General features: G+C 38.3%; 1 protein-coding gene across 4 annotated transcripts; it reads left to right on the top strand.

The window, feature by feature from the left end:
* The first annotated feature begins 1,112 nt into the window (after window positions 1-1,112).
* zmynd8 (zinc finger, MYND-type containing 8) lies at window positions 1,113-20,591 on the top strand. Of its 4 annotated transcripts, none has more exons than XM_083534043.1 (20): window positions 1,113-1,198; window positions 10,123-10,193; window positions 10,293-10,444; window positions 11,494-11,715; window positions 12,931-13,044; window positions 13,306-13,398; window positions 13,510-13,597; window positions 13,687-13,742; window positions 13,831-13,908; window positions 14,007-14,122; window positions 14,203-14,693; window positions 14,912-15,049; window positions 15,195-15,350; window positions 16,164-16,712; window positions 17,034-17,495; window positions 17,692-17,894; window positions 18,120-18,200; window positions 18,293-18,371; window positions 18,511-18,750; window positions 18,851-20,591. In XM_083534043.1, the coding sequence occupies exons 2-20, from the start codon at window positions 10,169-10,171 to the stop codon at window positions 19,024-19,026; spliced, it is 3,519 nt and encodes a 1,172-aa protein (XP_083390169.1). In that variant the 5' UTR covers window positions 1,113-1,198; window positions 10,123-10,168; the 3' UTR covers window positions 19,027-20,591. The 4 variants fall into 4 exon arrangements, with proteins under 4 accessions (XP_083390169.1, XP_083390170.1, XP_083390168.1 ...); XM_083534044.1 differs by lacking the exon at window positions 1,113-1,198 and adding an exon at window positions 2,992-3,598 and having other exon boundaries at window positions 11,572-11,715; XM_083534042.1 differs by lacking the exon at window positions 1,113-1,198 and adding an exon at window positions 3,473-3,598.
* Window positions 20,592-27,152: the final 6,561 nt, after the last annotated feature.

The raw sequence follows: 27,152 nt of genomic DNA, 5'->3' as shown, positions 1-27,152 counted from the left end.
TGTTGATTTCATGGGCAAAAATGTAGTTACGGTGTGAAATCATATAACTGTGTTAATATTTATATATAAATATGTAATAAACAGTTACACAAAAGATGTTTTTCTCCAAGTAAATCTGTTACAGCTGTGGAACACAAGAAGCTGTCACATTCTTCTTATAGCTATTAGCCTGGTAACTTGAGTTAAATCTATACTTCAGTTGCTTGAAAATGAGTCAGCCTGTAAATACCATGAACGTGGGTCTAATGTGTTCTGGTGGCGGAAAGAAAAGGTGGAAAGTACCGCCATATTGCAGCATGTAAACCATGGTGGTATTATGATTCACCTTTGTTAACCATAATGTCTGTACATTGATTGTAGTACAATGATTTCGGTGCAACCCAGATGATTATGGGTTCCCTCTTGAGTCTGGTTCCTCTTAAGGTTTCTTCCTTATGCCATCTCGGGGAGTTTTTCCTCGCCACAGTCCCCACCGGCTCGCTCATCAGGGACAAACTTACACTTATAAAGAACATTTTTTATAACCACATTATCTGTGTAAAGCTGCTTTGAGACAATGTTTATTGTTAAAAGCGCAGTACAAATAAAAATGAATTGAATTGAATTGATTCGTTTTGATATAGAAGATCCAAACATATGAAAATCTGTAGAATTATAATCAAATAAACAACTTAATGGAGGTAATGGAGCTGCAAATTTAAGCACTTGAGTTATAAATTATTTGCAGCCAGCTTACAACCCCTTTAAGTATGAAATAAATCCCCCCCAATACATTTTATTATTTAAATGTGTGTTCTGGTTATTTATTGGCTCCATAGAACATTTTATTCTTGCATTTGGCACTGAATAAACGAACACATTAGCTCTGAGATGAACTTATTCACCTGCTAGCTCTCATTTGAGTTATGAGGTTTGGACTATACCCATTTACTTGAAGTAGATATATTTATCATCTGATTTGATATAAATGGTTCGTGATTTTAAACCACAGTAACAAACCCTGACCATGCTTCAAGGACCCCAAGATGGGGACCACTGTTTAGCTCTAACCCAAAACATGATGCTTTTTTTTTTAAACTTTTGGTTGCATTTCATGTTGGTGGCTTGAGCTGGTGACTTGGCCTCAGGTGGAGGGATAAAGGATCAACAGAGTCGTGCATGAGGATCTAAAGACAGGAAAACACTACGTGCATTACAGGTTTGTGTCACTCATCAAGATTAATCTTCTGTACAGGAGAAAAATCGCGTTTTATCACGCGCGCGGTACAGTTGCAAACATTTTAGCCGCTTGACTTCAAGGCGTCTTGGCGCGCGTGCACTCGGTAGGAAAGTTTGAGGAGTCTTACAACATCGGCTTAACCCTTTCCTTTATCCTCTATTTCCTGTATAAAACTGTTCTTAATAAAAATCTGGGAAAACATTGTCACGATAGTGGATACACACTGGCTGAGAAAATGAATGGAAAATAAAGTATAGTAAAGTGAAGTAAAGTATGGCTGCTCTTGACCTGAAGGTGTTAATAATTTGGTCATATAGTAAACAAACCAGTAAGATGAACAAAATTTACTGAACCCTGATACTTGTCTTATAAATTTACAACTTTAAATTGACCTGGCTTTTACTAATGTTAATAACTATTATGGTTGGGGAGGTGAATCACTTGGTCACATATAACAGCATACACACAGTGATATTAATTTATTTGTGATTGTTATTAAAACTTGATAAGACATACAATTAACAGCTCAATAATAATAATTAGAATACATAGAATTTTCATTCATCTGGCAATGTAAAAGTATTTGACAAATGAATCTTAGAGGATTTGATACGATTTTATATGACTTGGATCAATACATGTACAACTTTGTTTAGAATGATACGACTCATTTGTAAATGGTGATGGAGTGGAGAATTGTAAACCTATATCCAAGATATAGGAACTTTCTAGTCTATTTCTTTGTTCAAACTATATCAAAATGATCTGTAAATTGTTGTATTTCCTGATACACCTTTATTGACCACATAACTAGCTGAGTTAACGTCCATTTTGCTAGATAGTTTGCGTCATAGTTAGATATTGCTAAACACAGAAATTTCACCCAGACTAGATGTCGTCTAATTTAAATATGGTATGGAAAAACGCTTTAATTCAATACGGATTAATTTTGTTTAGATTAAAGACAAGAGTCAAAATTAGGTCTGATTTTGATTATTCAAATTAATTAATCGAAGGCCTACAGTATTTATCCAAAATGTATTTATAACTTCCCTTATGTATCAAGACGCCCTCAACACACTCAGTGTGCCAAAATATTTCGAAATAGCCCTTGCACTCTCCAATCTATTCAGACTGGTTAGAGACACAGATACAGTTACATCACATAGACACTTTTATGGCCAACTTGGTGGCAACAACATAAAAAATCTTTAAAAGCCCCGTTTATCCCACTTTGCCTTGAATAATAATCATTTGAAATGCAATCTCCTAATCTATTGTCGTTTACTCTGTAACCACAGGATAGCGGATATGCTTTTGCACTGTATGTTTGGAATCATTGTCAGTAAGACTATATACAATATACTGTATTGATCTTTTATTTCTATAATAAGTTCAACACAGGCATAAATGTGGATAGCTTCCTACTTCCTGAAAGTTAGATGATGATTAATGGCCTACTATAAAGAGCTTTTTTTTTTTTCAAGACTCTTAATTGTATGTCTAAAATTCACATATGAATGTACCTATTAGAATATACATGTTTTTTACTTACAAAACCTGATACTGATAGTGTAACAGTCTGATGTATATATTTTCCATTGTTTTTTTGTGAGCATAACAGCTTTTTTCCATTTTGGATTTAATAAAAGTATGTTAAAATGAAGACTAGGGATTTGTGGCCCTGTGTAGTAAACAGGGCAAAGAATGATGTGCAGTTTAGTCACAGGTTGCTGTAGATCTGAGTTAGGCATTTAAAGAGTTAAAGGTCTGTTTTGTATAAAATACCTAGTTGAGTCACCCAAGAGCTGTGGGCTGTGAAAGGCTGAGAGTCCTAAAAAAACCTAAATAGTATGATTATCATTTATTCAGCAATACAATTATATTAACACTATTAATTGCTTGTTTGGTGTCTTGTTTAACCTGGAGCTGTAAAAACAATAGGCATTTTTCATTAGATTGCATTGAGCTTGTGTCAGTGATCCCTTTTGTTGCTTTCTTTTTGATCTTACTAAATCTAAAATGTGGTGTAAAAAAATTCCCTCATGGTTCGCATGTTGGGAAAAAAAGATCTTGTTTCTAGATCAGTTGTGGTTTGTACAATGTGGATTCCTTGGTCAAGGCCTAGCTCCTCTCGCCGTGTCCGTAACCCAGCTTTGGCTGAACAAAAGACACTTAGCCAGGAAGCGTTTTGGCCAATCAGATGCCACCTTCCAGTTTGCCAACGAGCATTGTCCAATCACAGCACGCTTTTGGCTCGGCTGCCTCGGAGTGCCGAGGCTGTGCTTATGCAGTGAGAGAGGGCTGAGGGCTGTCCTCCATGTTTTAATAAGCACTGACATTACACACAAGTCTTTTCTAAGCCATGCATCCACAGAGGTAAGTTTGCTTTCTATGCTTTCACTTTCTGTTTTAGCAAACCTGCCTATGTTGTATAAATTGTTAACACAGAAATATATTGTTTTTATTCTGGTGGGGGGAGGGGAAAATCCTATTCCTAACAGCACAGAGCTGAATCCTGACAGGAACAGGACTCAACTGCAATGTGTTTCATTCTCTGTGTATGTATGTGTATGTGTGTGTGGGTCTGCTGTTTTTAACCCCTTGTTAAGCTATGAGTGTACGCAGGACAAGAATGGACCTCTGTGCTTTCTCTCAGCTCTAACACTGATCAAGCATGGAGAGGAATACAGGAGTGGCATAGGCCCAGGCTCTCAAAATGGAAGGCCCTGTATGTGTAAGGGGAAACCCAGGCTGCAGAATGGCTTGCAATATACATCTACAGATTATTGCTGATCCAGTCTTTTGTTGTAGTAATAGAAAAAGAAGAGCAGTGGTTTGCTTTGAGGGGGAGTGAATCATCTGACAACAGAAGTGAAAACCGCCTATATTCAACACACTAGTGTATGGACTTGGTTTTTTCTGTACTGTGCATTGATGGCACTGTGACAATGTTTTTGTTAAGCCTGGAAAGGAGTTGGCAGCCATTTCAGGTAGCTTCCCTTTTTCACCCAAAGTAGTGTAAGGGCATGGTCCTGCATACTTTACACACTCAGTGAAGCTGGCTTATTTTGCACACAATCAGAATCAGAATCAGGTTTATTGGCCATTCCTTGGTCACACAAATGCTATTATTGGGCTGAATTTGAATAGTTAGGTAAAGGCATCTTATGTGTCATAAATGAAAGATATATTTCATTCACACTGCTTCACAATATATTGTGTCTGGACTTTGGAATCAGCTAGGGCTGCAAAATACGTTAACTGGTTATCACTATCAGACTTTTTACTTCTGACAGCTGAGGCTGCAACCTGCCATGGAATATGTAATGTTTAGTTGTGTGCTGAGGTCTTTTTGATCACTCTGAGCAGCTGAACAGCATGTTTCAATGAATCATGGCATTCATGAGATTTAAAATCACATGAGCAGCATGTCTTTTATATACGGCTAATAATATTGCAATGTGTAGAGATTATAGTGGATTTTGTCCACATTCTGGAGCTTCGCTTTCAACAATAATTTGTAATATATTGTATGATTATATGAGAATGTTTGAAATCATTTAAGCTCCTCTCATCTCATACTGAAATAATGGGAGTCTGGATTCATGTTCTTCAAGACCAAAATCCTGGCTTGAGCTTTTTGCATTCGATCCACAGATGGTGGATCATTTCACAATCGTTTCAGTTGTTTGATAATGGCAACAATTGCTATGACTGATAAAAGCCTTCTGAATAAATCTGACTTATCGTCTGATCTTACCTGATTAAAGACTGTGTTTGTGTAGATGTCTGATAATCTCAAATGTAAACAAGCAGTTGATTAATTGCTAGATTAATCGAGGTTATTCACAGTTGTTCACTGGACTTTGTTAGTGGTCCATTTAATTGACCCACTGTCTACAGTGACAGCTCGATATGTTGAAGAAAGATAATTACTATATACAGTACTGATTGGGCTGTTTTGATTATTTGACAAAATCAGTAATGTCATTTATAAAATATCAATAAAAATGTTTATATTTGATGCCTGGTTGCCTTTACTTACAACTCAGATACTTTACAACTGGAGACTTTGTACCAACAATTCTGTTGCGTAAAAAAAAAGTAAAATATCATGCCCAGTAGAAGAGATAATACTGCAAAGTCTGCCTAGATTCTTTTCAGATGTTTGGCCTCATATAAGGAATTTTGTGCTAATTTAACACAGCTGTTTCCCAGCCTATGATTATGTATTAACCTTGAGGGTACAAATAAAGTGGTTTACAGTCATGTGGCTCATTTGAAGCCCCTGGCATCCCAATAAATAATATCTAATACTAAAGTTTTGGCATTTGCTAGTGGTTTCTATTGTATGTACAGTATATGCGGTATATTAGGCAGCAAGTGAACAGTCAGGTCTCGAAGTTGATGTGTTGGAAGCAGGTTAAATGAGCAAGCATATGGAACCAAATCGCCTTGACAAGGGCTAGACGACAGACTTTTCCCAAAACAGCAAGTCTTGTTGGGAAATGTTTTGCTGGGAAACATTGGTTCCAAGCTTTCACATGGATTATAATGTGACGTGTACTACATACCTAAACACTGCAGACCAAATACAACCCTTTATGGCAAAGGTATTACCTAATGAAAGTGGACTCTTTCAGCAGGATAATGCGACCTGCCACATGGCAAAAATGATTCGGAGGAACATGACAAGAGTTTAACTCCGAATTGAACCTCCAACTTGAACCAGATGTCAACCCAGTGAGGCATCTCTGGGATATGCTGGAACACACAAGTTTAGCTGGAGAAACAATCCATGAAGCAACTTACAGGACTTATAAGACTTTGTGCTAGGTACCATAGCACACCTTCAGTGGTCTTATGTAGTCCATACCTCAATGAGTCTGAGCTGTTTTGTTTACACAAAGGTGGTTTTAATGTGATGGCTAATCAGTACATAGCCTTACTACATAAGTATAACTAATATTGAAAAAGCTTGCAGTCTGACCAGAACTGTGTAGGCATATCAGATTGCTAACCGATTGACAGTAACGTCTTCTCGGTGACCTAAAAACACTTCATAACCAGTTATAGAGCTAAATAAACTGTGTAAAAATGAGTGAGTGGAGTTTCCCTATTGTTTGCGTCTTGAGTCGTTGCATGGTATGTTGATTATTTTGTTCATATTGAAAAATAAAAACATAATAAATAGACCACATTTGCAATAGATACAGTTCGTATGTGAACTATAGACGTATGTGAAAAATTCCTCATGGTTTTTTCTCCATTGCCTTCAATGTATAAAAATTTGATTGACATTATTTTTTAAGTATTATTCGGAAACCACTTGTAATTTGTTCATTTTACCATTTCTATTGAAGCGAATAAAGTTGACGAGTAAATGAAAATGAGAAAATCTACAGCGGTGACATTTATATAGATACCAGCTGGTATGTTTGTTAGTGTATTTATGTACACTGAGTATTTTCTAAGAACAACTGTTTCCTCTTTGGCAGGTTACATTTTCCTTTTGGTTCTTTGTTTCTATGGTGAATGTGGGAGTGTGTCTGTGTGTGTGTGTGTGTGTGTGTGTGTGTGTGTGTGTTGCATGTGTAAGGCCCTCACTGCATTCTTGCAGGCTGCTCTGCTGGCAAAGCTTGGTTTCTCACAGTTGCCACAGAAAGCTCTAGAAAATGGTTGCCTGTCACCGCTCTTAGCAATTAGACACGGCAGAGGGAAAGCAGGCAAATCTGAAGATTTGTCCTAGCTCAACAGAATACATATACATGTCAAGTGAATGCTTAAAGAAGAAGTGGATTGTGATTCGGAGTGTGTTTTGATGGCGGATGGCAGCAGCAGCCCTCCCTGCATTGCAGCAGTGGATCAGAGCAGAGCGGAGAGAGCAGGGAGAGCCAGCGTGCCACACAGCACCGAGCGCCCAATCACGCGCCTCCGTGTGGCTCTCAAACCAATCGGCAGCCCACAGCTGAGGTTAAAGATTGACAATTGCACCGAGAGCGGCAGGGAGAGAGAGCAAGGCCCTTCTGGAAAATTCTGCACCCATCTTTGTCTCATCCCTTACCAGCTATTATAATTGAAGGGAAAAAAAAACAATATTAAAAACAAAGGCCCTGCCTGAAGAACCCGTGCAGTGTGCATGTAAAGAAAAATAAGGTATGCCATTAATATGCATCAATTGTTTAACTTAATGCGACGGTTATTGCGGTGTCAGTTTTTCGACGAGAAAGATGATTACATGTGTGTGTCATGCTGCCTTGCGGTGTGAAGGTTTTGTGCCAGGTGAATCGGTGCTATTGATTGTGCGAAGGGGGAAATGGCTGTTGCTGAGGATGGATGGTGCATGTAGGGTGGACGAGAGAAGGAGGCCAAGATGGCAAGTGCACAGCCTCTGCAAATCTGGTCTTTTCTGTGTGTGTGTGTATGTGTGTGCGTGTGTATATATTTTTTTCCTTCCCCCAGAAATGCAGAGGGGGAGAAAAAAACAAGAATTACGCCAGCACTATGGAGCAAATATATTGCTGTCTCAGCAGGAAGATGGTTTTCCTGAAACTGGAATATCCTTATATTATATCATATTGTTAACTATAAGAATTTTATATTTAAAATGTAAGTCACAGGGTGCAAATATGCAGAAATAGGCGTTGCATCTTTTTTCTTTTTTAATATTTTAGACCGGATAAGCACGGATGAGTTGATGGAAAGATCAGGGCATGGTGTGGAATGGGAAAACAGCATTGCACAAGTGTCATTTCATACCATGGGAAGTTGTAGTAACAACACCACCATTATTATTATTATTATTATTATTATTATTATTATTATTATTATTATTATTATTATTATTATTATTATTATTATTATTATTATTATTATTATTATTATTATTATTATTATTATTATTAAGGTTCAAACTATCACATTACCTTATATAGTAATACTATGGCTTGCTACATACTTTGATGTATAAGGCCTTCGTATCGTTTACATGTTTTACAAAAACATATTTGCTCACGCGATTGTGATTTTTACACGATTGAAGACCGATTCAATGTTACATAAACTACCTTTGTGTTTTTCAAGCTGTCTGTGCGATTAGGCCGTGTGTTGGTGGTGTTTTGGATTGAGGAAAGGAAATATCATCCCCACACTCTGGATACATAATTTATTTTGCAGAGGCAATCATTTCCTCCATTGTCCACTTTAGCTTTTACACTGATTATAAATTTATTATGTTTAGTTAAATTTGCTTACTTTAAACATGCAAGTCCACATGAAAACATATAAAACATGGCTCTTGGATATTTCGCTACAGTGTCCGAGGTATGACCTCTCCGATCTCATTCGTAAAAACCCGCGGTTTCGTATGGCATTTGTCTACGGTTGGGTTCATAAGTTTACAGTCATTTAAACACTTTCTTGTCTATTGTAGCACATTTGAATTTTTCGTTTTGAACCTGATAGCAGCATGCATTTTGTCAGTGTTTGTCCGTGGACTGCAAACCTCTCTTGTTTTGAAAAGCCTCCTGCGGTCACATTAAGAGGGACTCTTGGCTTCTGTCAAAGAAGCTCTTTCACTGAGAAACCTCTCTCTCTTCTACACTCAAAGCAGTAGAAATAATAAACAGGAGAAGATGAAATTCAATGAGACTACTTGGTTGCATCAAAGCTTCTGCTAGCTGTCCAACCACCCCTACTTTTACGCAACCTGTTCACCCGGTCCATGGATAAATGTTAAACAGTTCTGACATGTTTCTCTGAATGCGCCTTTTATTATAATCAGGATTGAGTACAAGTGCTTTTTTTTCGGTTACATAAAGTAATCTACTTAGTATTCAATAATTCGTCGTGTCATGGAACGTTTTATTTAGCTCTGCTCATTTTAGTTGCTGCTAGCAATGAGGCACTTGCACTATTTGGTGCAAGGTGCCATGAATTGCACTTTGACTCACAAGCAAATTGTAGACCCTGGGGAACAGAAGCGTTCATGTCTAAGTGCAGAGCGCTCTCGGAAATCAAGTGCTTTCATATGTGACATCTTCTCTGTACGCCAACACGCCGATAACATCTTAGGAATAGACATATTTCTAATTTATGATCGTAACATCTTTCACTTGGAGACCAATACCAGTAGTTTCTTCTCCTGGAAATATGAAGACACACCAAGATCAAAACCTGCTGAGAGAAGAATGGCTGTGTACTTAAGATATTTAAGAAATTATGTATAGGAAATGTAAAAATACACTCTATGGACAATCATTTATGGACACCTGTTTAAGATTAAGATGTTGGACAACCCATTCCACGTTTATTCCCTATTTGCTGTTATAATACCCTCCACTCTTTCAGGAAGATTCCACTAGATTTTGGAGTGTGCCTGGGGAGATTCGAGGTCATTCAGCAACAAGGGTGTTAGTAAAGTCAGGTACTGATATAGCGTGAGGAGGCCTGGGGTTCACTTAGTGTATCATTTCTTCCCAAAGGTGTTCAATAGGATTGAGGTCAAAGCTTTATAGCAGGCAACTCAAGAGCTTCCACTCCAACATATGTAAGTGTATCTTTATGAAGCATTCTTTGTGCACATTGTCATACCGAAACAGGTCTGGGTCTTTGAAGGGAAAATTTAATGCTACCACATCCGAATAAATCCTAAACAATTGAGTACCTCCGACTTTGTGGTAACAGTTTGGGGAAGAACTCCACATAGCTGGAAAAGTGAGGTGTCAATACTTTTGTCCATATGGTGTATTCCATAAAATTGTGGGAAACTAGAGTTCTTGAGAATGCACTCACCTGAGAAAGCTGGCATGAACTGAACTTCCTCGATTGCTTAGATTCTGATGAGTAGAAATGTTTAAGTAAACATCTATAAGCAAACTTGATTTGTGTGTGTATGGCAGTTTAGCAGAAGAGGAGGTAAAGACAGAGTCAGATGTAATTGAAGGGATGGAAATTGCTACACGATCCAAAGGTATGAATAGCTTAACATCTTGTAGTTATTATTTCTAATACTCACAGCACACCAGCCGACCTGCATCGTGTCTAATTGTCTGAGTTTTCCTTTATGCAGTGACCGATCCAGGGTCAGCGGAGCGCACGGCCCCAAAGCGCAAAGCAAACAGCCCACCGCATTCATCCAACGGACACTCTCCTTCTGAAGCTTCTCCCAGCCCGGTCAAGAAAAAGAAAAAACCGGGAGCCGTCAACAGCAGTAAAGATCAGGTTCACTACTTTCTTAGTCACTTCTTAAACCCCAACAGTAGTTACTTACCTTTGCTTTTACAATCCTTTTTTTAAACGATAATCCTGACATCAAGTGATATTGATTGGCCTATTATTATCCTACTGCTTTGACCGGTTCCTTTATCGCCATGTCAGACCTCTGTGACTTGATTTTCAGTCTAAAAATATTAACTCCAAGAATAATCATAATTTAAAAAAAAAACATAGCCAGAGCGTGCTTGTAAAATCATTACATATTTAACAGTGTTACTTTTTACTTTTCTACTACTTATTTCAATCTTGGTTGCTGTATTTTGAAGTGGCAGCTAAATTCCTTGGTTCACTTAAAAAAGATCATTGCTCTCAATGTATTCTATCTGACTGAAGAATGCATTTGTAGCTTTCTTTTATAATGATCAAGCAAAGCATGCAGGTTTGCCACTATACAACAAACAAGGTCAACTATTATTTTTGCTGCTGTGTGTAAAAAAGTACAATACAATGTAAGGAATGTTTCCGTGATTTGTCTTAGACTAAGGGAAAAAAAGGGAATAAACCATATAAAAAAATGTAAAGTTTTGTGAGCTTGACATGCCCCTCCACATTGTTTTGATAGAAATCCTTCAGTTATATATGTAACTGACAGGAGCTTAAAGCTTGAACTGTTTTGCATTAATTGGAAACAAATATTCGCCCCCTGCTTTTGCTCTGCAAACAATAGGTGGTAGCTTAGTAAATCAGACTGCTTATTAAATTAACTTGCGTTATTAAAAAATGTGTGTACAGATCTACAGGGCACATTATTTAGACGATAAGACTTTGTGCTTTTTAAAAGAATTTTTGCATGGGAAAAAAATGTATGTAAGAATCACAGTCAATGCAAGTGTATAGAGATTGTGTGCTTTAGTACAGTGGCTTCATTCGTGTGGCCTCTGTCATCTGTCCAGCTCTTTGATATATACATCTGCGGTGTTACCTCTGTGTGTCATGAGCTGCAGTGTCTTTATTTTGAAACCCCCGCTCTCTTGTTTTTCTCGCCTGCGTTCCAGTCCGAACTAAGACATGGTCCCTTTTACTATGTGAAGCAGCCCGCACTCACCACAGACCCTGTTGATGTTGTACCACAGGACGGCAGGAACGACTTCTATTGCTGGGTGTGCCACCGCGAGGGCCAGGTGCTCTGCTGTGAGCTCTGCCCACGTGTCTACCATGCCAAGTGTCTCAAACTAGCTGCTGAGCCTGAAGGCGACTGGTTCTGTCCTGAGTGTGAGGTACTGACACACACTAATGCTGCCACCAGAACGCGAGATCAAATATTTACACTGTTGTTACGTCTTTACAGGCACATTGTGACTTGTAAACATTAAATGCGTTGAGCAACGCGGTTTCAAATGTTAGCAAAGTCGCAGAAAATGATGCATATCACAAATATGGTTCATGTATAAATAAAAGTTACAAACGTCACAGATAATAGACGAGGATGTCTCTCCAGCAAGATAACAATCCAGCAACAATGTAAGTGTTATATATGTGTGTGAGAATGACAGAGCACACATTTTTTTTAGTCATTGTGTGGTGCGTTTTGTAAAAGAAATCTGCTCTTGCGGAAAGCAGCAGAAAGGTAAGGTGCACTCCAAGGATCCTTCCACCTAGTAGAAAGCTATGCTGGACTCAAGAGTGAATTGGAATCAAGCCGCTTCAAATGTATCCATTTTTACCCGAAGCGAGGGATGCACTATAATTACTCTCGCCTGTCAGTTAGCATGAGCCAATCATAGATCTCTGTGAGCTAAAGTATGTGGAAGAGGGCAGACAGTTCTACCTTCTGAGAGTGTTTTGAAAAATGCCAGTCTTGGAAGAAGCATCCGCTAGCCTTCGTCCTCCACAGTTAATAGATTTAATCTGAGAGCGAAAAGGGTTGAGCAAGTGTGAATGGGCCAGTGGCTTTGCAGCGTTTAGAACAAACGCACATTACGTGTCCCTGTTTATTAATAATATATATGATCATAATAGATTATGATCATTTTTACTGTCCAGTCATTTTCATGCCTACAGTCACACAGCATCAACAATCTTAATTTTTTGGCGTCTTAATTTTATCAGGATTTAATCACGCATTTAAAACGTGCTCAGAAACTGTAGTCTTGGGTTTTCGGTGTTTCACTAGGAGTAAAGCAGGGGCTCCTAAAGCGAAAATGCCTCTGGCCTTATACGTTAATTTACTAATCGTAGATTACGATCTCAACCACAGTCTGTCTTCTAATACTTATTCTTTTTACTTTTTAAAATAAAGGAATGGTATTTCAGAGTTGGCGGTAAATTCATAAGCTATAGCTCCATATTATGACACTATATTAAAAGGGGCTTTTAAAAAATATTGGTAACATAAAAAAATATATGAATGCATTTAAAAGGTGAGCTGGTAATGTAATCTATGCAATATAATAATTACATTTTATAAATAATTTTTCTTATTTCTTTTTTAGAAAATAACAGTTGCAGAGTGCATTGAAACCCAGAGCAAAGCAATGACCATGCTCACACTGGACCAGCTGTCCTACCTTCTTAAGTTTGCCCTGCAGAAGATGAAACAGCCTGGTGTAAGTGCTCACAGCCCAGTTACAACTGTAGAAAAGTACTAATGCTATGTGTTTTTCTATAAGAAATGACTATATATATATATATATATATATATATATATATATATATATATATATATATATATATATACTGTTTTCTGCACGAGTTACATGAGTTAGGAGTCCTTCTGCACAAGCTAATTCATATAAATGAGGAAAGTGAATATTTCACTCTCTGTGTCTCTCTGTCTGTTTTACTTATTTCTCGTCTTCTCTCTTCAGACAGAACCGTTTCAGAAGCCAGTGTGTCTTGAGCAGCATCCTGATTACGCAGAGTATATTTTTCATCCCATGGACCTCTGTACGTTAGAAAAGGTAAATGAGAAACTGTAAAAAAAACGAATCTATTAAAAAAAAAAGAAAAGAAATCTGGAAATATGGTGTTTGATTATTTAGATGTTTGAGGATTTTTTTATTTCTATTTAGAATATCAAAAAGAAAATGTACGGCTCTACTGAAGCGTTCCTGGCGGACGTGAAGTGGATTTTACACAACTGCATTATTTACAATGGAGGTTGGACATCAGACATGTCAGGACTACATATATATATATTTTTTTTTGTTGTCAATGTTTTTCAAATTGTTTTTTCCATATTTTTCTAGGAAACCATAAGCTCACCACAACAGCTAAAGTGATCATAAAAATCTGTGAACATGAAGTGAGTAAAACAGGACTAAAACATTTTAGATAGAACTTACATGGACTATGCAAAATTTGGGGACAGCTTTATCATTTATCTTTTTCAGATGAATGAAATTGAGGTCTGTCCAGAATGCTATCTTTCAGCCTGCCAGAAGAGGGACAACTGGTTTTGTGAGCCATGTGTAAGTAGTAGTTACTATAGAAATATTTAGCGAAATATTTTGTGGATTTAAAAACATTCACATTAAAGTTTCTTTATTTGACTGCCTTTTTATTTTAGAGTAACCCTCATCCACTAGTGTGGGCCAAACTTAAGGGTTTTCCATTCTGGCCTGCCAAAGCTCTACGAGACAAAGATGGACAAGTAGATGCTCGATTCTTTGGACAGCATGACAGGTATGGAGTTCTGCCCCTGCATCAGGCTTATTTTTTAATGTAGTGTGTTCTAGTCATTTATGCTATACTTTTTTTTTCAGGGCCTGGGTCCCAATCAATAATTGCTACCTCATGTCAAAAGAGATCCCTTTCTCCGTAAAAAAGACCAAAAGCATCTTCAACAGTGCCATGCAGGAGATGGAGGTCTATGTGGAGAACATTCGGAAAAAATTTGCCGTCTTCAATTATGCCCCGTTCCGCACACCCTACACGCCCGACAACCAGTTCCAAATGCTACTCGACCCAGCAAACCCTGGCGCTGGCTCGGTCAAACCGGAAAAACAGGAGAAGATTAAGTTCAGCTTTGATATGACTGCATCCCACGTAGGAAAGGGCATGGTGTCGGCCGGGATTGGTGGTGGAGGGACGACTGGTAGGAGGATCACTGTGCCGGACATACCACGATCCCCAATGAGCACTAACTCTTCTGCCCATACCGGCTCTGATGGCGAGCAGGAGGGTGGAGAAAAGAACCAGACCAGAGCACTACTGCAACACCACAGCACAGGAGAAGAGTCTCTCGACAGCACAGGTAGTAGCGTGATGCAGCAGTGCTATTGCACTCCATACATGAACATATCTTATTTTACATTTTAATCTAGGATTATCTTTGAAATATTTAAACGGTTGCTTGACAGCATTCTTAGATTTTAATTGAGAAATAAATGAAAGCATTGGTTGCCAACATTTCTAAGTGAAGTAGTCCTTTTATAAATGCATCCAAATTAAGCAGCCCGTTGGTGTGTACAGCGTCCCCTGCTGCTCCGCGAGTCGGTCCTGCGGGCAGTGCAATGGACAGCCCTAAACCATTCCATTCTACAGTCCCAAACACACCCCTTAAACAGGAAAAGACCCCTGTTACAGGCAGCATCTTAAACCTTAACCTCGGTAAGCTTTTCCTCCACTAATTAAGGTTGTACTCAGTTAACAGTTTCAGTATAAATACAAGTAAACTTAATAATGTCATGCTTTATTAAGCTTGTGCTGATCCCCATATGTGTCATATATCTTGTGTGTCTGGATCTCGTTTCAGACCGTAGTAAGGCTGAGATGGACCTTAAGGAACTGAGTGAGACTGTACAGCAGCAGCAGGGTGCTCAGGCCTCACTCACTTCACCTAAAAGACAGATCAAAAGCCGCTTCCAGCTCAACCTTGACAAGACCATTGAGAGCTGCAAAGCCCAGCTGGGTGAGCTTATTGTTAATAAATGAATGTGGAAGTAAGTCATCATAAGATTGTAATAAATAAAGAATTAAATCTGATAAATAAGGATAAATAAGAATAAATAAGGGGTCCTCAAACACCGGGTTGATAACTAGTACTGGGCCGTGAAGCATTTGGTACCAGACAGGACAGAAAAAAAAAAGTTTATTGACATTTTGGTCTACAGGATGTTTTATAAAAAAAAACTAACAAAAAAACCCCCACTTCTTTCACCTGTGCCAATTTCCTAACTTTGGTTAAAGTTTTTTTCTTTTTTTTTTTTTTATAAATGATGCTCTCACCTAATTGCATTATTGTAAGTAACATTTCCCTGAAATATGTCAATTAAATAAAATAAAATAAATATTGAAATCATATGTATGCAAAAAAAAAAAAACAGGGTCCGCTGAAATTAATAATATCAATAATTTCAATTAAATACATTTATTTCAATTCTAAAAGTACAAGATTTGGTCTTGTACTTTTAGAATTGAATTAAATGTTTTTAATTGAAATTATGTTTAACAAAAAAAGACATTCACACAGATTTTTGTAATTGGAAGTGAGTGTGTGTTTCTTACAAAGGATATAAAAAAACCCATTTTATATATATATAACCTTTAATTAAGTTAACATGTCACTGATTATACAAACCAGCTTACCTTCAGAAAAAGAAAGGATTTTTATAGTAGCCAGTCTATTTTCTGTGTAGAAAGTCTTTTTTTTTGTCCAGAATAATGTGGAAAATAGATACCATACCTAAGAAAACTTGCTATTTGTTACCTCTGCTTTGAACAGGTATAGACGATATTTCAGAGGACGTGTACAAAGATGAGGAGCACAGTGATTCGGACGAGTCTGACAAGTCTGACTCCAGTGACAGCGAATACGCCAGTGATAATGATCAAAAACCAAAGAACACCAAGGACTCTGCTGCTGATGATAGAACAGAAAAGGAAGTATCTAAAAAGAAGCCCAAGCCACCATCCCCTGCTGGTGAAGACAAGGATGCTACAGAATCCTGCAGTACATCAAGCTCATTGACCAAAAGCGAGATTGTGCAGAAAGTAGGAAGTGGTGTCTCTCAGGTAAAAGAGAAGCCCGCCATTGAGTCGGACAAAGAAGGGCCTAAACCAGCACCGGCATCTCCCAGTACAAGAGACAAGCCCAAGTTAACAGAGGGGGACAAGCAGCCTGTGTCTGTCGACGTAGACTTGGACTCAGACTCAGAGCGAGAGCTGGTGATTGATTTGGGAGAAGAACCTGGAGGAAGAGAGAGGAAGAGGCGCAGGAAAGACTCAGCCGCTGTCACCGCACTCAAAGAACCCGCAGCCTCCAAAACAGAGGGTGAGCTACTGTCTGAATTGGTGTTACCAATAGATCATTTTTGATATCTTGCTACAGCTTATTCAGACAATGAACACAGTCCAAACACAAATACATTCTAGTGGAAGCTACATGAAATCTTTAGGATGTACGTGAGATGGTCAAGCTAGTATGTTAATAATGACATGCATGCATGCTCATATTCATGGTGGACATAATTTAAAGACGCAGGACGTGAAAGACATTCTGATGCCTCCGAATTTTAAGCGGAATATTATGCTTTATTATACATGCATACATTTATTTACTTAATTTCTTTGTAATAATATTTGTATCCTCCAGCTAAAGGACCTTCCGCAGGAAGTCTTGCTCCATCGCAAACCCCTTCAGCACCCTCTTCTACCCCAGGCCTCAAAGACCCCTCGCAGTCTCCAATGGCAGTTCCTCTAAATGTAGTCACCATCCCTGCTGTCCCTAGCAGCACTGCCCTCGTCTCCTCTTCCCTGCCTAACTCTGCTCCGCCTACAGCCCTGCCCTCCTCTTCCACCCCCACCAGCACGGTAAAGAAACAGCGCCCCCTGCTGCCTCGTGAAAGCGTCCCGGTGGTGCAGCGGGCCGTTGTCTGGAACCCTGGTGCCAAATTTCAGACATCCTCTCAGAAGTGGCACATGCAGAAGGTGCAGAGGCAGCAGCAGAGTCACACGCAGCCACACACACAAGCACAGTCGTTATCACAAGCACAGCAGCCGTCATCTTCACCGTCTTCATCCAGCACTCGATATCAGACACGACAGGCTGTCAAGGGTAGGTAGGCCACAGTTTAGAATTAGTTTGATCATGTTTAATGACCCAAAATATTCTCCGATTCACGTGACTCAGCTTATTTGTTTTTAAAAGAAAGTAAACGAATAAACAGATACACTGTTGCACCTTGAAAATCGGAAAATCCTTTGTGGTAGCAATACGCAGAACTAAGCTAAAAGTGCTGTATTTCTCATAGCTGTACAGCAGAAAGATTCTCCACACAGCACCTCGACCTCAGCTGTCACTCTGGTCACCAGCACCCCAGTGTCTGCAGCCATAATGGCAGGTGTCACAGTTAGCTCTTCATCCTCATCTTCCTCCTCCTCCATGGCCGGAGATCTACAAATACCCACCACCTCTGCTGACGTGGCAGCCGATATTGCAAAATATACCAACAAAGTAAGATCTCTTCAGCTCTCTATATAAATATCATTTACTTTGGTTGCATATTATTTGGGGTTTTAATTAAGCATAGTTTATGTGATCTACGGTGTGCGAGGTGTTTATAATGACTGAATGATTAAATTGTAGATTGATCCTTATAATACAGAGGTCACGACGTGTTATTAATGCATTATCGCAATGTCACTGATTTGTGCGAATGATTATTTTGTGTATGGACAGATCATGGATGCAATCAAGGGGACAATGACTGAAATATACAATGACCTCTCGAAGAGCACCTCAGGAAACACGATAGCTGAAGTACGAAATCTCGAAAAAATGAATAAAGTGCTCATGATGAAATGCTGTTATAGTGATTTTTGCCAATTCCTGTGACATATTTCGCCTTGCAGATCAGGCGGTTACGGATCGAAATCGAAAAGCTGCAGTGGCTCCATCAGCAGGAATTGTCAGAGATGAAACACAATTTAGGTTTGTCACTTTCAACCCATACAACACACACTGACAAATTCCACATTAGTAGAGTGATTAAAAAAAAAGCAAAGGAAAGCAAGAAAACCTGGAAAAAAGGCTTTTTTTCACATTTACTTATGTGTTGGATTTGACTTAGAGCTGACCATGGCAGAGATGCGACAGAGTCTGGAGCAAGAGCGAGAGCGCCTGGTCGCAGAAGTGAAGAAGCAAATGGAGCTGGAGAAACAGCAGGCTGTCGATGAGACTAAGAAGAAGCAGTGGTGTGCCAACTGCAAGAAAGAGGCCATTTTCTATTGCTGCTGGAACACAAGCTACTGTGATTATCCCTGCCAGCAAGCCCACTGGCCAGAGCATATGAAGTCCTGCACACAGTCTGGTGGGATAAAGAGCATTGTCACATTTTCTAATTAAATCTGATTGTCCTGAGTGTCCAGGCTTCTGATTTGTCAGATTTTTTAAATTTTTTTATTTTGTAGCAACATCGTCACAGCAAGAGCCAGACACCGAGTCAAACGCAGACGGCATCTCGAAGGTTTCAGGCCATCCCAACAACAGTCAGGACTCGCCTCGAGAGACCACGGGAGCTCCTCCAACAGACAAGGACAGCGACATGGACAAATCGAAGGACAGTGTCACAGTCAGTGTGTCCTAGCTCATGACATAACTACTGCAGAACTGCACTTACAACTGCACATATGTACAAAACCTAGTCGAGTTGCGTCACTACAACAAAATGTTTTCATGTTGTCGTCTTGCCAGGATCTGCTTTTAACACTTTGGGAGGCTGATTTGCTTATTTCTATCAATAACAGTTCCTTGGTCCCATCTCATTTCCTTATAGCATTAAAGACACACCCGGACATCTTTAGCGACTTACGTTGCTTTTTTTTTTCACTTGACTTTTACTCGCATCACATTTTCCTTATTGGCTTTTTTATTTATCACTTATTAATACCCACATTATTACAGTGAAGAGTCCACGAATGACCGCTGCAGGAATTTTACACCAACCAGTAATCCTTTGGTGCTCAGTCCATGTTCGTGGGGATTTCCTACAGTAATTCAAATCCTATCCGACTTTCTTCGCGTCACTCAAAAAAACGAGAAGCTGTTCTCTCCAGACAGAAAACCACATTCAGAGACAAACCTCTCACCAGCTAGAGTGAAGTTATGAATCCTGAACTGGACGTATGTGGGTAAATATGGTTTAGGTGGTGAACCCTGTAGATATCCGTGATATCTTGAAGACATAAAAATGATGGAGTGATTCTGTTCAATGTGTAAAGGCTCATTCTGAAGTGACAGTCATGTCATTTTACTTTTTTTTATTGCAGGTTGTCTGTTTCCTAATATAAACCGTATATAAGCTTTATATGGGGATTGGGTGTAAAAAATGTGAGATTTTGTTTTTATTTTTTGAATAGTTCACACAAATTGTAAAGACAAATATTTGTTTATATTCATATTCAATTCATCCGACTTTCTGTTTGGTACTATGAAACTCAGAAGATTACATTATATTTGATTTTCTCTATGCATCCGTAACTAAAACAATTGCAGTTTGACTTGTTTATATATTAGTATTCGTGTTCCCATGTGGTGTTATTGTTGTTAGTATTTTTTTTTTTTTGTTAAAATTTATTAAATATGGCATGGTATGATACAAGATACCAGGCTGATTACTGTTAAAAAATCACAGGCTTTACTTTTTATTATTTAAACACTTTTGCCTTCACTCGCACTTTGAAATGTGACCATTTTTTTTTATTTTTAATTACAGCTGAACAGGTTATTCTGTCCTTATCTTTTTTTTGCATTGAAATCAGATCAGTAATAATATTTTCATCATATTCAACATTGTTCAACATTTCATTTGATCATTATGCATCATTTTTGACTGATCATTCTGTAATAATTCTGAGTTTAATATTTTATTTTCTGCTTGGACTTTTTCCGTTTATGTTTCTGTGCGAAAAAAAATTATATAGTGGTCCAGCAACGTTACCAAAGCTGAGGCTAGAAGGTCGGAATTTACATTGTGATGCGTTATTACAGGTCATTACAGTACAGTAACACCATTTCTGCAGCCTCCCTGATATTTACAGTGACTGTCGACTGTTCAGTACATTCTTAGCTCTTAAAAAAAGAACTGCTGTATATATTACAATCATAAAAAAATGTTTACATATTGTACAGAAATAAAATTTGGTGGTCTTAGTGCGGGTTGTTTTGGGTGTCTTTTGTGGCATGTGATACATATACTGTATGTGCTGTACATTAAATAATGCTACTTGTGAAGGATATTTCAAACATTACTTTTGGATTTGTCACACTTGACTCCATATAAAGACAATATTAAACAGCAAGATGCTGCTGTTATTTATCAAGCAACAAAAACACGTTTTTTGACAAGGAATTTGACTTTTTTTTTTTTTACATTCGTTGAAGAAATTAGTCTTTAGTTTTCTTCCATCTTCAGAAAAGATGAGATTATGCAGTTTCGCAGGCAACAAGCCAAGCTGAATTTGATTATTATGAGGAGTTATAGTATACATCTGCAATGTGGTTAAGTTTATGATTATAATAATAATTATTAATAATAATAATAATAATTTTTAATCAAATAAACTTTATAAAGAGACCTTGATGACAGAAAGATCACTTTTGGAGTCTTATAGAATATAAATGTAATTGAATGAGTGACTCTCATCTTAGTCTTTAACAAAAGTGAATGTAACGGTGAACAGTGTTGCAAAAACTTTAAGATTAGGAGCAATAAAAATGTTTAGGTTATGCATTAACTGGAAAATAATCATCTTCGAGCTGTATTTTCTACTTCACCTTTAGCCGCATAACAGATTTTATACAATTATACATCATTACCTGCCTCTCTTTTAACCTACGCTAACTGTAAATACTTTATTTATTCATTAATTTTATTTTTCTAGTTTTTTTTTTTTATAGCACCAGCACACCATGACAGATTCTTTGTGCATGTAACACATGATACTTGGCAGTAAATAGGAAGAATCACAGGTATGAAGGGCAGGTGTCTGCACTAAAATAAATGTTATATTAATGGGTATAATATGGATTAAAATAATTTTGTGCTTCATTTTGGGTTGCATTAAATGTATTTTACAGGTAAAATGTTTAAGACCTCCCCTGATCTCACATAATCACATAGTCCACAATATAGTCTGAAGCTTCTGCATGTAATGGCTGGTAGGTGGATTTAAGCGAATTGAAAGTAATTTAATCCACAAACTCAGGGATTTGTTTGTGTGTGTGTGTGTGTGTGTGTGTGTGTCACATGAGCAGGAGGATCCTGTTCCAGGAGCACGTGTATATTTTTAAGCGCGCCTCGCTCCACACCACTAGGTGGCGGTGCTGCATCGATTTTAAATAAACACTAATAAACTATCCGCGTGGGCTTCTGCATCAAGCAAATTCCAGCAACAAATAGATGCAGTTTGTAATATTTGTTGGTAATATTTGTTGTCAGTTTTACATTCATGAGAGTATAAATATCAGTCTGTCTGTAGTTATTAGCTTTTAATATTGATTGATTTTTTTCTTTTGCATTTAGGAACGACCAATTCATAACCACAAGGTTACATTGGCAGGATTAACACTGCGATTCCTTCTGATAAACCGGGGGTATCTCATCTGTATTTGTGCTCACTGAGGTTTTAAAAGCTGTACTTTTGGATAAAGGGTTGCACTTGAACATAAAGTGGACACTTCTGGACAAGACCCTGGTCCTGCTGCTGGGACCCTGTTATTCCTCACTTGTAAGTCACTTTGAATAACATCTGCCAATAAAAAGACTAACTAACTAACTAACCAACCAATCACAAACCCACTATATGTAGACACTACTAAAGCTCTAAGGTGGTGCTTTACAACATATCCCTACACACACTTTTAATGCATTATATGTGCAATAGAGGGATTTATTTATATTGTATAAATAACATGGAAAATACCTATAACATTAATATATATATATATATATATATATATATATATATATATATATATATATATATATTAACCCTGATTAATCGCATGATTGTTGCGAGTTATCTCGTGATTAATTGCACATTTTTATCTGTTCAAAATGTACTTTTAATTAATACTTTTTAAGTTTGTATTACTTTAATCAACATAGGCATGGACAAATATGAATGCTTTATGCAAATATATGTTTATTATTAGTGAAACCAAACTTAACATAGAGCATGAAGACAAAATATTATTGTAAATGTTTTAAAGTTATTACGGTGTTTTAAATTACGGAAATCATCAGGACACCAAACAGAACCTTGGCTGTGTTTCCACACGGACAGTTAATAGGTTGATCCCGGAGAAACCGGAACTTCCATAATTACATAATCAGAACATTTTTGATCTGAATTGTTTAACTTGAAAGTAGACTTTCTATTTGTATATTTATTCTGTCTGTGGGGCAAATATTCACTAAGATTCAGGTTGTTTCATGTCTGTGGTTTTCTATATTTTACAAAACCGTTTTGTTGTTATGAGTGTATACAAATAAAAGTGAACCATTTGCAGATTCGATTGACGTATTGCTCTTATCTGTATAATAAAAAAAAAAGACAGTAACTTAAGTTTGTTTTGGTGTTATGAGAAAAAATACCACAAAACGCGCCGGAGCGTTTGTCGACCCCAGAGGGTTAATTGTGTGCATCATGGCGGATTTGGTGCTGATTTAAGACTTGGCGCATCAATAAAAATCAAATGTTTACTAATTAAAAATGTTATTTCGGTGGAGATTTGTTTTCCTGAATAAAGAAACGACGTTGTGAATCAACCTTCTTTGAAGGTTTTCATTTCGCCTCTTTTATAAATTTATTTTATAAAAAATGTTCAAACCAGAAATGCGCGTTGCATTTATTCTGCATTAATAAAATTTGTGCAGTGAAAATGATTTTGCATTAACACGTTATTAATGTGTTCATTTTGACAGCCCTAATTAATATAATACAAAACTTGTTCAAATGTTATCTAATAAATTTTTCCAGGCTGAACATCCATCATATAAAACACAAGCAGAGAAAAGATAATCAGGTGATCACAAATAGGGTTAGGGTTATGGTCTCTGTTCTCAGTCATGACTACATCGCTGACTCCCTCTGTCTCATCCACGTCTCATCCGCAAACTTCTTGTTGCCTTCTGCCTGCTCGTTCTTAGCGTCATAAACTAGTCTATGTCTGTGGTGTGTGAGAGCCAGGAAATGATACACCGGTGGTAGGTTGAAAAAGCCGCGCAATGACAGGAAACAGGTTGAAGGGTTGAAAACGGTTCGCATTGAGACGAAAAGATTCATGTCACCAAATAGATTAAAACTAAAGTAATGAAAATGTGAAAAATGTGAGAAGTAGACAGTAAAGATATTTGTGTAAAAAAATTCAATGAGTGAAAGTAAAAAGTTGTCAAAAAATAATAGTGAAGTAAAGTACTGATATCAGAAAAATGTACTTCATTACTTCCCACCTCTGTCCCTGACTAAGGCCCTTTTTCCCCCGATCACTTAGTTTGCCCAGGAGGCCCGTTTTAGGAAGAGTCTGGGTGGTTTCCAAACTGGACGCCACTGTGCCTATTGGGACCTTCAATGCTGCAGAAATCTTTCTGTACCCTTCCCCTGATCTGTGCCTCAATACAATCCTGTCTCGGCGGTCTACAAACAATTCCTTGGACTTCATGGCTTGGTTTGTGCTCTGACATGCAACAGTGGGACCTTATAAAAAGGTGTGCGTCTTTCCAAATCATATCTAATCAACTGAATTTACTCTAATCAAGTTGTAAAGACATCTCAAGGATGATCAGTGGAAACAGGATGCATCTGAGCTCAATTTTGAGTGTCACGGCAAAGGCTGTGAATCCTTATGCACGTAATTTTGTTCGATTTTAATTTTGAATACATTTATAAAGATTTAAACAAACTTCTCTCCCATTCTAATTATACAGCAGCGTTTGTGGTTTTTTAAGGAAAATAAAGAATTTAAACAAATGTGGAAAAATACAAAATGTGGAAAAGGTGAAGCACCGTGAATACTTTCCGGATGCACTGTACATACAGTGAGGAAAATAAGTATTTGAACACCCTGCAATTTTGCAAGTTCTCCCACTTAGAAATCATGGAGGGGTCTGAAATTGTCATCGTAGGTGCATGTCCACTGTGAGAGACATAATCTAAAAAAAAAAATCCAGAAATCACAATATATGATTTTTAAACTTTTTATTTGTATGATACAGCTGCAAATAAGTATTTGAACACCTGTCTATCAGCTAGAATTCTGACCCTCAAAGACCTGTTAGTCTGCCTTTAAAATGTCCACCTCCACTACGTTTATTATCCTAAATTAGATGCACCTGTTTGAGGTCGTTAGCTGCATAAAGACACCTGTCCACCCCATACAATCAGTAAGAATCCAACTACTAACATGGCCAAGACCAAAGAGCTGTCCAAAGACACTAGAGACAAAATTGTACACCTCCACAAGGCTGGAAAGGGCTACGGGGAAATTGCCAAGCAGCTTGGTGAAAAAAGGTCCACTGTTGGAGCAATCATTAGAAAATGGAAGAAGCTAAACATGACTGTCAATCTCCCTCGGACTGGGGCTCCATGCAAGATCTCACCTCGTGGGGTCTCAATGATCCTAAGGAAGGTGAGAAATCAGCCCAGAACTACACGGGAGGAGCTGGTCAATGACCTGAAAAGAGCTGGTACCACCGTTTCCAAGGTTACTGTTGGTAATACACTAAGACATCATGGTTTGAAATCATGCATGGCACGGAAGGTTCCCCTGCTTAAACCAGCACATGTCCAGACACGTCTTAAGTTTGCCAATGACCATTTGGATGATCCAGAGGAGTCATGGGAGAAAGTCATGTGGTCAGATGAGACCAAAATAGAACTTTTGGGTCATAATTCCACTAAACGTGTTTGGAGGAAGAAGAATGATGAGTACCATCGCAAGAACACCATCCCTACTGTGAAGCATGGGGGTGGTAGCATCATGCTTTGGGGGTGTTTTTCTGCACATGGGACAGGGCGACTGCACTGTATTAAGGAGAGGATGACCGGGGCCATGTATTGCGAGATTTTGGGGAACAACCTCCTTCCCTCAGTTAGAGCATTGAAGATGGATCGAGGCTGGGTCTTCCAACATGACAATGACCCGAAGCACACAGCCAGGATAACCAAGGAGTGGCTCTGTAAGAAGCATATCAAGGTTCTGGCGTGGCCTAGCCAGTCTCCAGACCTAAACCCAATAGAGAATCTTTGGAGGGAGCTCAAACTCTGTGTTTCTCATCGACAGGCCAGAAACCTGACTGATCTAGAGAAGATCTGTGTGGAGAAGTGGGCCAAAATCCCTCCTGCAGTGTGTGCAAACCTGGTGAAAAACTACAGGAAACGTTTGACTTTTGTAATTGCAAACAAAGGCTCCTGTACCAAATATTAACATTGACTTTCTCAGGTGTTCAAATACTTATTTGCAGCTGTATCATACAAATAAATAGTTAAAAAATCATATATTGTGATTTCTGGATTTTTTTTTTTTTTAGATTATGTCTCTCACAGTGGACATGCACCTACGATGACAATTTCAGACCCCTCCATGATTTCTAAGTGGGAGAACTTGCAAAATAGCAGGGTGTTCAAATACTTATTTTCCTCACTGTATATACATATATATGTATACAGGCGTGTGTGTGTGTATAAGCCATGGCCGCATTAGAGCAGAAGTATATTGGGTGGCTGTCAAAACCTGTTTGGAAAAACGACCCCCCCCAAGCTGGAATGCATCTTTATGTTCGCTACCATTTTATTTTATAGACAATTTACAGGCCACATTTTTTTTTTTTTAGTAAATACCTAATCTTGAATTATAACGGACTTCTTCTTCTTTCTTCTTCTTCTTCTTCTTTCGGCTGCTCCCATTAGGGGTCGCCACAGCGGATCATCCATCTCCATACCACCCTGTCCTCTACATCTGCCTCTTTCACACCAACTACCTGCATGTCTTCCCTCACCACATCCATGAACCTCCTCCTTGGCCTTCCTCTTTTCCTCCTACCTGGTGGCTCCATCTTCAGCATTTTTCTACCAATATAATTCATGTCCCTTCTCTGCACATGTCCAAACCATCTCAATCTCGCCTCCCTCACTATGTCACCAAAACATCCTACATGTGCTGTCCCTCTAATAAACTCATTTCTAATCTTGTCCATCCTCGTCACTCCCAACGAAAACCTTAACATCTTCAGCTCTGCTACCTCCAGCTCCACCTCCTGTCTTTTACTCAATGCCACTGTCTCTAATCCATACAACATCGCAGGTCTCACCACAGTCCTATAAACTTTCCCTTTCATTCTTGCAGATACCCTACTATCACAAATCACTCCTGTCACTCTTCTCCACCCACTCCACCCTGCCTGCACTCTTTTCTTTACTTCTCTAACACACACTCCATTACTTTGCACTGTTGACCCCAGGTACCTGAACTCCTCCACCTTCTCCACCTCTTCTCCCTGCAACCGCATCACTCCACTGCCCTCCCTCTCATTCACACACATGTACTCTGTCTTACTCCTACTGACTTTCATTCATTCATAATTCAATTCATTGAATTATAACGGACTAATCAGATCTAATTCAACTTTAGACTTTTTGTTTACACGAGTTTATTAATCCCAAATGAAAATAGTAAAAATGATACATTCATGTGACCGGCACGCTTGGAACA

The sequence above is a fragment of the Silurus aristotelis genome, assembly GCF_946808225.1.
Source record: "Silurus aristotelis genome assembly, chromosome: 28".
NCBI lineage: Eukaryota > Metazoa > Chordata > Actinopteri > Siluriformes > Siluridae > Silurus > Silurus aristotelis.
The sequence above is the reverse complement of the archived record's forward strand: the minus strand, read 5'-3'. Positions and strand labels throughout refer to the sequence as shown.

What these genes read in the sequence shown, in the direction of transcription:
- zmynd8 (XM_083534042.1), top strand. An exon ending in TTCTTTGGACAGCATGACAG is followed by an intron (nt 14,123 to 14,202) that starts GTATGGAGTTCT and finishes TTTTTTTTTCAG; the next exon opens with GGCCTGGGTCCCAATCAATA. An exon ending in CGCAGCCTCCAAAACAGAGG is followed by an intron (nt 16,713 to 17,033) that starts GTGAGCTACTGT and finishes TGTATCCTCCAG; the next exon opens with CTAAAGGACCTTCCGCAGGA.